The sequence below is a fragment of the Chaetodon trifascialis genome, chromosome 15 (genome assembly GCF_039877785.1).
Source record: "Chaetodon trifascialis isolate fChaTrf1 chromosome 15, fChaTrf1.hap1, whole genome shotgun sequence".
Lineage (NCBI taxonomy): Eukaryota > Metazoa > Chordata > Actinopteri > Chaetodontiformes > Chaetodontidae > Chaetodon > Chaetodon trifascialis.
In genome coordinates, this window is record NC_092070.1 from 5,540,362 (window position 1) to 5,551,693 (window position 11,332).

General features: G+C 40.4%; 1 protein-coding gene across 1 annotated transcript; it reads left to right on the top strand.

The window, feature by feature from the left end:
* The first annotated feature begins 1,153 nt into the window (after window positions 1-1,153).
* Window positions 1,154-3,138, top strand: coa3b (cytochrome C oxidase assembly factor 3b). Its single transcript, XM_070980826.1, has 2 exons — window positions 1,154-1,355; window positions 2,636-3,138. Exons 1-2 carry the CDS (start codon window positions 1,187-1,189, stop codon window positions 2,740-2,742), a joined length of 276 nt encoding a protein of 91 aa, XP_070836927.1. The 5' UTR covers window positions 1,154-1,186; the 3' UTR covers window positions 2,743-3,138.
* The last annotated feature ends 8,194 nt before the right edge of the window (window positions 3,139-11,332 follow it).

Below are 11,332 nucleotides of genomic sequence, written 5' to 3' on the forward strand. Positions count from 1 at the left end.
GTGGCCTACATCTGGTTTGGAATCATCATCTGGTTTTGGATCATGCCTGGCATCCAGAACAGGATCACATCTGGACCTCCATATGCTTTCAAGTGAGCCCACAGAAAATTATCCCCAATGTGTTTGGGTTCCGGTGAAAAAACGTACACCTCTAAGTCTATCTGGATTTCCGTTGAAGTTTTATGGCAGTTTATTCATACAACGTTCCCCTTGAAAAATGCAGCACCTTCATTAAATGTTCAAGCTCATTTTACGGCAAAGACAAGAGTTATAACTTCAGTATGTTTCTACATACAGGGTATTAATTAGGTCACAAGAAATGATAATCCAAAGTCAGCAAAACGCAACATGGCCTGTGAATAACTCATTGGATTACAGACATCAGACTTCAGACTTCAAGCATCTGTGAAATTGTGCACGGATTCTTGTTAAGTGCATTTCCTGTAATATTTTGTAGTACCCTCCCTATGCATTTCTGTTTACTTCCTGTCTTTGTTCCATTTCCCTCCAGTTTAACTCACCATGTCATCCAATCAGTTCTCCAGTATTTATGATCTAAGTGATTCACTGCATGTTTGCCAGACTGTCTTTGTCTTCCAGCAGGCTGCACTGCCAGCCTCGCCTACCACTGTTGTTGCATATTAGTGGTTTTCTCTCGACCTGATGTTTTTTGGTTTTACCTGACTTTTTCTCTGATCCTTGCACTTGAGTCTCTTGATAGAAGAGCACAACCCCCCACAATCTGTTTTATTGGTTAACAAACAAACCAACACAATATAAAATAAAAACAAATATTTGACAGTAAATTTGGATTTTTAATTCAAATTAATCCCAACTGATGTAACAGTGTCATCCAGTGCATTCAGCAGTAAGTATCAAACATTAATCAACAAAAATCACAGATGTAACTTAAAGTATGGAAGTACTTCTTCTTCCAAAAGCCAAAAGCCATGTTTTTTTTGTTTTGTTTTGTTTTTGTTTTTTTACATAAAATTAGCTAGTAGGACTGGGACAGGATTGTAGAAAATAATACACTTCATTTCCAGTCAGTACTCGACTTCATGCAACGACATTACATCCTCCGACACAGTAGGTGGCGGTAGGCTTTTCTTTTCCTTTTCCTTTGAAAGAATTCTTCCGGTTCATGTGAGACGGTACATGAAGCAGCTGATTATCCAAACAAGTCATGGCAGAGGAAGGAGCCAAAGGACCCGCGAAAGCTCCTCAAACAGCGGCAGAGAAACAACTGCTCCGCCGCCGACAGGAGCTCGACTACTGGAAGAAGAATGCAGCGCGGATCCGCAGCCGAAACCTGCTGACCGGCCTGACCATCGGGGCGTTCGTGGTCGGCATGTGTATCCTTCACAGGCTTGCTGCTCAGGTCAGATGAGCTGAGTGCGGAGTTCAGGGTCTGCAAGGACAGAATAAACACACAATACATACCGGACGTTATTCTTCTCTCTCTCTCTCTCACACACACACACACACACACACACACACACACACACACACACACACACACACACACACACACACACACACACAGTGTGAGTGCATATGTGTCAGAAATCATGCCTTATCTAAGAAAGAGTGACACTTCAGTAAACTATGCTGAAAGAAAGAGGATTGTTGTGTCCCTCACAGTACATTTTATTTGATCAGAATCACTTGCCTTGACTCTACCTGTCTGTAAGTGTAGTGACTGTCTCACATCAGCATTAAAATCCAGTCATGTCATGTTGCTTCTACTGTAGTGTGGAATAGTGAGCACAATTAAAAGTCCTGCACTGTGCAGTAAATGGTCAGGAGAATCAGAAAGGTCTTGATATTTCAGGCTAACTCAAGATATTGACAAGTCTTTGTCTGGAGTTCAAATTACTTACAGTATAACCTTGATAGAGAGTTAAAGATCCCACTCAAAACAGAGTTAAATGAACTCAAAGGCGAACACCAGACATTTAACTTTGTCTGGAACATAATGTAGTCTGTAATTAACATCGTTTGTTGTTGTGTAATTGAAAACATTGCTTGTGATGTAACAATCACTTTTCTTCTTGCAGTATAACTGCTTGTCACCAGGGGGTGCCAAGTCTAGTCCATTAATTTCAAGCAGCACTGTTTTGTTGTAAAATCATCTACCATGAAAAACTGAAACTCAATGGAATGACTTGATCTCAGCCTTTGTTAGTGAATACAAAGCAGTTTGTCAGGTCTTAGTTTGATTTTAAAGGGAACGACTGGTTTTCTTAATGTCAGCAAATGCCACATGTGGCATTTCTATGAAGTCAAACTAAAAATATAGGACGTCTGCTTCATTGTCACGTACAAAAGCTCATAACAAGACATATCAACCTTTGGTCAGAGAGAGAATCAGGGCCGTAGTTTATTATTTTATGAGGAAACTCAGGAAACAGCTTTTTACAGCCCCATTTCAAAATTAAAGATGATGAATAAAAAACAAAGGAAAACTTGTGCCACAATCAAGCATCCTCATTCGTGTCCAGGAAGGGATTTGGATCCTCAATCTCTGGTTTTACGTGAGAGCTGAACACCCAACACACCCAACACACCCGAAAAAAATGAACAAAGTGCACAGCTGTTTTAAAGCGTTGACCTTTAACCTGCAGTTGTCCAGTTAGCTACACCATCCTGTCCGTCAAACAGGAGAGAATCATGGAGGAGCTGGATGATGAAGCCAAGATCCACATCATCAGAGGGCCTCGGACTGGTGCCAACTCCTGATGACACTGACCATGAACTGTCCTGGACTTCCTGTTCCCTCACCACAGGAGACTGTATGGTGACACCACTGAGCGGCATGTGCTGAGTCATATCTGTTGATGCTAACGTGCCACCTGTCACTCCAATAAGGACATTACAGATTTTCACATTGTTGCTCTTATGTTTGGAAATACATCAAATCAGTTGAAACTGTTCATTGCATACATTAACTCTTCTATTTGGCCTAATCATTAAACCAGACAAAATCTAAAACTCTCAAAGACATTCTCAGTCACAAAAGAATCAGGAAATAGACACTTGATCATTTTGTCCGCTTTGCACAGTTTGTTATTGTACAGTATGGTATTGTTTGATATGTGTTATCAGTTATGTTAATAAACATTCATTTTCAATTAATTCATGTCTTCATTTCTGTCTCTTAACCCCTGAGCACATTTCAGACACACACATTGTCCTTGCTGAAAGCCCTGTGGAGCAGATAACGTTTTTTTTTTTTTTTTCAGGGAACCTTTTATTCATAGTAATAGTTGAGTTGATTTAATAGAACTTATCAAAACCAGACATTACTAAATGCTTCACAAGTACAAACTAAAAAAAACAGGAAAAATTACAGACAGATATGGAAAATATTTGCCCCAAACTCTGAATTTCTATCCAGCCCATTAACCGGCTCTCATTAAACAAGCTTCAGATTACTTCTCACCGTTGGTCTCTGTGGTTTAATCCGTTGGAAGAAACAGGAAACAAATCAGACTTTTGAAATATTATCACTACTTGGTTGACCATATATTTAAAGTGATAGATTGAAGTGTAAATCTAATGAACCTAGAAATGAACCTTTACTAAAAAGTAAACAATCTTGTGTGACTGTCACAGTGTTCAATTTGATATTCTCCTAATAAGAGAGTGAACAAAGCAGAGTGGCAAGGAAGCAGTGATTGCATACAGTGTATGAAGATTACTGACACTCGGTGGTTTATGTTCCAGATGCTCCCGTCAAACAGACACTTCCCTTTCGATCGGCTGCGAATTTAAAAACACAAAGGACGTTGCAGAGGACTGAATCTTCCTTGAGGTTAGTACAATAATGCATCACGGTGAGCAGCGAGGACAGAGTGAATGGTTTCATTCAAGAAATCAGCACTTTCGTAACAGTACTACATTGCAAAACATTATATGGCAAACGTGTAGAATGAAGCAGCTATTGAGCATTTAACTTTCAAGTTTTAGCTGTGGTCTCAGGAAATGTGACATACATGAATCCAATTCTGTTTACATTTTAAAGTCACTAAAATGCAAGATTATCACATTGTGAGACAAATTTCCTTGTCTTTGTCTACTAAAAATTGATCAAACAAATGCAAATCATGACAGAATTGTTAAGGGTTTAGGGGTTGAAAGCATACAAAAGAGAGAGACAGAGAGAGAGAGGGTGAGAAATATGGTAGACTTCCAACATGACCACTAGGGAGCGCTAGGATGCTACAGCAAATCATTCATCAGTGGGATGAGACACACTTTGCTGGTTCAGCCTGCAGTCTGCTCTATGGAGATATCATCACCTGCAGCTTTGATACACAGTTCCTCTGTTTGGTCTGCAGAGATCAATAAAATACATTCAAATCACAGCAGAAAAAGTTGGAAAGAACCTTCAACCCCCTACATGGGCTGGGTGGGGGGATGGGGACTGAGTGGATTGTTTTTAAAAGGTCCCACATTTGGGAAATAAATAAGAATTTATTAAAACTCACACTTCTTGGCATTGATAAACTGTACATAAATAATAGTTTCAATATTCTAATATGAAATAATATCAATGAATAGCTACTATTTGGAACTCTAAATTGCCTGCAGCCAACAGACCTGTGCAAGGCCCCTACCCCTCCCACACAGGAAGTGCCCCTTTATAGTCATTTTACATCCTTTTGTTTTTTCTCTTGGTAGTAATTTTGTGTCTTTTATCGTCATTTTGTGCCCCTTTGCCATGAGTTTATGTCTTTTTTGTCTCCTCATATTTGTTTTGTGCCTCTTTGTAGTTTTTCTGCATCTCTTTGTAGTCATTTGACTTTCCAAGAAAACACTCACTTCATACAGAAGTTGTGATACTCATAAGCCAACTACCTATTGTTTTAGGTCTACCTTCTGACGCTAGTGTGTGTGTGTGTGGGGGGGGGTCATCAGAAGGGGCCCATCAGATTCCAGGGGGGCCTGGTCCCTCTGGCCCTGCCTCTGCCTGAACATGTGTTTGATATATTGATATCTAGGGAATTTTGCCAAAAAAGCTCTGTGAATGTGTACTTCTCTTCCACCTCTTTTAGAGATGTGAGAATAAATTACACACACACACACACACACACACACACACACACACACACACACACACACACACACGGCCACAATAAACATACTTTTGTTCAACGTGAGTTTTGTCGGACAATCTGTTGTCTCATCATATTTCTAAGTGTTTACAATTCTCCTGCATCAATTACTTTTCCATTCAAAGCATGCATTGGATGGGAACATCAATGTTTAATGCTCTTTTGAAGTAAGTATAAAAAAAAGCAGAGAAGAAGAGTAAAAACTATGTGATCCTGAAAAAGGAACTCAAAATAACACCCAGCCTGTGTCATTTGCCTACTTTGGTTTGGATGTAGAAAAAAGCTGGAAAGACAGAGTTAAGCATTAAACTCAGCCATGTGCAGAAAAACCACAATACTGAAAGTAGACATCCCTGTGTGTGTGTGTGTGTGTGTGTGTGTGTGTGTGTGTGTGTGTGTGTGTGTGTGTGTGTGTGTGTGTGTGTGTGTGTGTGTGTGTGTGTGAGAAAGAGAGAGAGAGAGCAAGAGAGAGAGAGAGTACCGCAACATAGAATTACATGAGGCTGGTCTGCTGGTGGATGGGTTTAGATGGCTGAGGTCAACTACACATCCAGTTAAAACATTGCCAAGCTTCAGCCAAGTGACCTGATTGGTCAGAGTCTGGCCCACGCCATGCTGAGAGCTCCCTCATTGCATGGCTCTCCCTTTCTGTGGTGGCCAAGCCGCTAGTTTGCCAGCTCTGCTGCTGGAGAAAACAGTACACGTGTATATCCAATGGGTGCGAGCAATGATCCACTAGAGGGAGCTTTACACTGAGGGACATCCAGCTGCTGCAGCCTCAGAGATTCGCCCACTCACAGACACACTCGTTGACTTTTGAGGTCCAAACAACTGCACACAGACAGAAAACACAGGCGTGAAATGATATATGGCTTGCAATCGTGGAGTATGCCATTAAGTTTATTTATATGGCACGGTTCACAAAGAGAGACAAATTTGAAGAGCTTGGTAAAAGAAATTATTTTGTAAGAAACGAATATTTACACACATACAAAGCAACAATAATGATGAAGACATAGAAACCACAACATTCAAAAGCAAGGAGAGCGAGAGACCATGAGATCACAGCCGCCACCATCAGCATGCTGGCCTTCTGACCCATGAATACTCAGTAGCCATTACTACATTATTACCCTGTACTGAGTACTCATGGGTCGGACCACACCCGACGTGGCCTTCTTTAGATCCCAACTGCACACCATTGAAGTTTTACTCCATCTTGCACAGTTGTGACGCTATTGCATTGAGAAAATCTGTCGACAGACAGACAGACAGACAGACAGACAGACAGACATGTGCCAAAGTACTGAAAATCACATCAAGTGGTACTGCAGGACCACAATTTGCCATGATGACACAGTCATTGTTCTGAGTTCCATCCACTGTGGACAACCTAACCCTGACTCAAACCTTAACCACAGTCACTTCATGCCTAACCCTAGCTGTTACCTAATTTGGTTCACATGTTACCCCTAACCCTAATTAAACAGGACTTCAAAATATATGTTTTTACTCATTTGGACTGGGCTTTGGTGCCCATGAGGACTACTGATCTTGACAAGGTTAGTGTTTACATACCAGCAAAGTGGCAGTGGATGCAATGGCCTCTGCTTCCTACCCCCCTGAATCTGTCGTCTTTTCTTGGACCACAGCAGCTCAGCCTTCATTTTGATCTCAACCACATGCCTGTGAAGTCTCATGACTAGGTCTTGCACGGTTGTGTTGCATTGACAACATCTTTCTGCAGACAGAAAGACATATAAAGACCTGTTTAAGTTCTCAAAACCACTTCTGTATTAGTTCCCACTGCAAAAGGTGTTCCCAGGACCACACACAGACTCACAAGGTAAAAACAATACCATTAACAAAAAGGCTTCCCACCAGTAAAAGATTTTCCTCTGGTGATGGTAACTACACCTAACTCCAAATAGGAACAGGAAGTAAACCAGTTCCGGATGATCTGGAGTTTCGCATCTTGCAAAGCAGATGGTAATCTTAAAGGAGTTCTATTAGTCCTCCGTGTGAAGAAGCTAATTGTTTGCTGCCTTTGAAGATATAAAAAGAATCATGCTAATCCAAGACACAGTTCACAGAGACATATCAGAAAAACACTTTGTACAAGACTTTATTAGAAATTGAATAGGATTTTGATACTTAATATTTTCTGGTTTCTCAGACTTTTGACCTATTTTTATGTGATTTCTGTTATATCCACAAAAAATTATAGAGGAGCTAATGATGTGTGCTTTCTTTTTTTTTAAACAATATGTGTGAAAAAAAATAATGATAAACAAAATGTACAAAGATTTAACATTTGTTGGCTCAGTGTGTCCTGGTAGCTTAGTCTTTAAGATACATGCAATGTAACTGGTTGGACCTTTATTACATGTCACCCCTCTCTTCCTCTCCATGTTCACTGTCCACATTCACCATCAGTAAAGGTTAAAATTGGTTTTTAAATATCAATTCTGAAAACAACTGTGCCACACTGTGATGCATTTCTCTGCAGAGCACCTGCAAGAGCACAAGCACCATTCCTTTAACTTCTTGCCAGTGTGATTGGCTGTGATCTGTGCTGTACAGCAAGTGAAGCCAGGAAGATATTCCACACTAGCATTCACCACAAGGATAAAAACCATCTTCTCGATGTATTTTTAGATTCTTTTCTGCATTGTGTGATATGCACTGTGCAGAGTTATGGGTGACACACCTGTGTGTCCTTCTTGTTGGCTGCCCATCAAACAACAGATATTCAAGGTGGGTTCAGAACCAGTGATGATAGATTTATCACAGATAATTAAGTCAGCGTGGCCAGAGTAGGATCTGTCATGCGCAGATGCCCACCCCACGTTGAATAGTTATTTTTAATGTAAAGATGCAGTGACACTACTTGTTTTCCATATCCAATCTCCTCGCTCTGATGATGAACTGTTCTGTGCCAAGATGTCCTGCACACATGTGCATGAGTGTATCCTTATATCGACAGCAGCATGCCTGTCCAGGCCTGTCTCTATGTGTTTGTATAGGCAGAGGTCAAACCAGTGTAACTGAATGAGCCTACAGGTGTGTGCGTTTTTAAAGGCTCATTCTGCCTTCCGGCCAAGTTTAAATGAACACAAATGCCGTAGAGGGCTGTAGCCTTTTAGTATTATTGTAACGTACTCCTGAAATGAATGAAGCCAGGAGAGGGGTTGCAGAGAACAGAAGAAAAAAACACCTACAGTGAGAAAAGACGAAGAGAGAGAGGGGAAAACAATTAGGAGAAGTGGGCTGGAACTTGAGGTATGCTGGAGGCAGGCACAGACAGGCTGAAAGAGAGAGGCAGAGAGACATAGACCAGAGAGAGAGAGAGAGGGGGGGGGGGGGGGTGTTGAGATTAAAGAAGAAACAGATGCAGCAGTGTGAACAGAGGGCTGTGCTGCATTTAAATTAAAAAACAAATATAATTTCGCATAATTTCTATTCATTATATCACATTTCCCTTTTAATTACTGCACTTTGATACAAGGACAATGACTGGCTCCACACTGCAGTACAAGAACAATGCTTTATTTCCATGCCTTCTACACAGAGCATCAGCTGGCAAGGGACAGCATTTAAACCAAAGCACGGAGCTAACATTAAGCTAGCTAGCTACCTCTGATAGAACCTGCCTGCAACAGAAACTCAAAGCATCCTGCGTGTGGAACAGTCCAACATGAGAAGGCATATTGAGATAAAATGCCTCACAATGAGTACAGAACGTTACATACTGGTTTAAAGCAGGCTTGCACATTTTCTGCTGCAAATGATACACAAGAAAGTAAGTGTAAATGTGTCAATAAAATAAAAACATTATGTCTGATTAATGCTTGACCTTTTTCCCTTTATGTCATTATTTGTTAAAAGGGTGAAGTGGCTGTGCTTTTATTTACAATCCTCATTGTGAAAAGATGAATGCATAGAGCCAATGACCATCGACTGGGAAGACTGTTAATTTAAATGAAATGAAATTATTATGCAACCATATATGTCATTGTTGATTTTTCAAAGCTATGGTCAACCTCTGCAGTTTAATGGAAGCCCTGTTTTAAACTGGTTGACTGATACCCATTTCCGTCTTTAGTTATCACCTCCAGTCTAACTGGTGTCTGTCAGGGAGGTGGACTCTATTTGCCATAACCAATCACTACAGACCAACGTGTCCACTTGAATCTAACGTCATTTTAAGTCAACAACAAAGTGCAGCCATGCCGCCATGCTTTGAAAAAACGCCTCAAAGAAGAGTGTTGTTCAAATTTCAAACCAATTGGTACTGGACCCCCGGCATGGAAGCTGACTGTACTCTACATTTATTTTACCTCTGACATACTGTAGTCAGAGAAGCAGTGATTTTTTTAGGTGATGTAACATGTGAACATGTTACTTTGGGTTTTGTTTTTGTTTTTTTTACACATTTAAGGAGTAATTTAGTCCATTTCTGCAGAGGTGGACCTGCCCAATAAGACAACCCTGATTATAGCATCATCTGTGACCGTGGTCAATTTGGCTGTTTGACAGCAGATTCAGCCCATGGTGCATTTCTGCAGGAAAGACTTGAGGAGATGCTTTCCGTTCATTTTCACTCATCATGAATTTATTTCCTCTGCAGTGGTAAAATATATTACACAAGCACCAGAGACTCCTGTAGATGAAACTAGGCTGACAAAACACTTTTAGGACTGACTGACTGACTGACTGACTCTAAAACTACAGTATGACTAGACGATTATCGATCAACGATTATATTATATGAACAGACGATTATCCAGAGCCAGCACACCAACTCCAGACAGCGACACTCACAGCTCTCCTGCTACTACAGCTAGCATCACAACAGCAGCATATCATGGCAAACTAGAGAGTAAGCTGAATGTCCGTGGGCAAGTAATTTAATGTTACCTGACACAAATCACAAACATCACAAACATGATGTCATCAAAACATCACATGTTCCCCACCTATCATGCATCTTCATGCCTTTCAACGCTCGGAGGTCTTTCCACCTTTTGAAAGCCTCACCGATCTTATGTTGTATGTTAACATGTCCTGTGCACGAGCATGAATGCCACCTGGCTGGGACAGTGTTCTGTGGCTCTGTCTCTTTCCCATTTACAGAGCCAGGGCTGTGTACACAGAGGGTGCAAATAGTCGCTGAATTTGACAAAAACTGTATTGGGTTAGACTGACTTACCTCAACTTTAAGGCTACAAACAACCCATAATGCAACACTCTTCAGATGAGCTGGTGTGCAGGTGCTCTCTCCATTCAAAAGATTATCAGACATCATCTAAGTCTTTGAATACAAACACTTTTTCAACTTTTTCAAATGTGTTTCACGCAAAAATTTGGGCCAACGTGGTAAGTACTAGCATACGTTTGAGGTACTAGTAACTTACTTTATCTTAATTTCATGACACTTTACTTCTACTCTACTACACTTCTACACTAAAATTCAGGGGGAGTTATTTTACCTTTTCTTGCACTACATTTTTTACTAATTGCTTTTCAGATGAAAACTTAACAGTCATAAACGCAAAAAATCTAACAAAATCAGAAATATAACACAAACAGACAAAAAACACCTAAAAACAAAATACAGTGTCCGTTTGGGGCACCTTCACATGTCTATGACAATTCCACCAAGTTCCACAGGCATACAACAAAAATGTGATGCATTGTTATGGATAAAACAGCACAACAGTGTAAAAAAGGATTAAAAGACAACAGTAAAATGCTAATGTCAAATTTCTGCATCTGCTATACTGATAAAGTCATTGTATTCATTTAATACTTTTGATACCTGAAGCACATTTTTGCTAATTATACTTTCCTTTAGTAAAATAACTGGAATGACATTTTTGAATGAAGGACTTGAAAGAGAATATTTGTACACTGTGGAGTGGCTACTTTTACCTCTGTTGTGAAGACTACTTCCACCACTGATTTGAGCATCTTGTACAAATGGTGACTCAGTCTTTCCAGTCAGATGATTGGCTAGAGACTGACTGTACAGCTTCTTTGTGTTGTGTTATTTGATCCCTTCATTTCAGCCAGTCAGAAAGCCACTGGACTATTTTCCCCATGTTGTCTGAACATTAGCTTAGTCTTAACATTCCCATCAGAAAAGCTCTGAATGAATGTAACAGTCATTAAAGACTAAACTGGATGTCCCACATGTGCTTTGGGCTCCA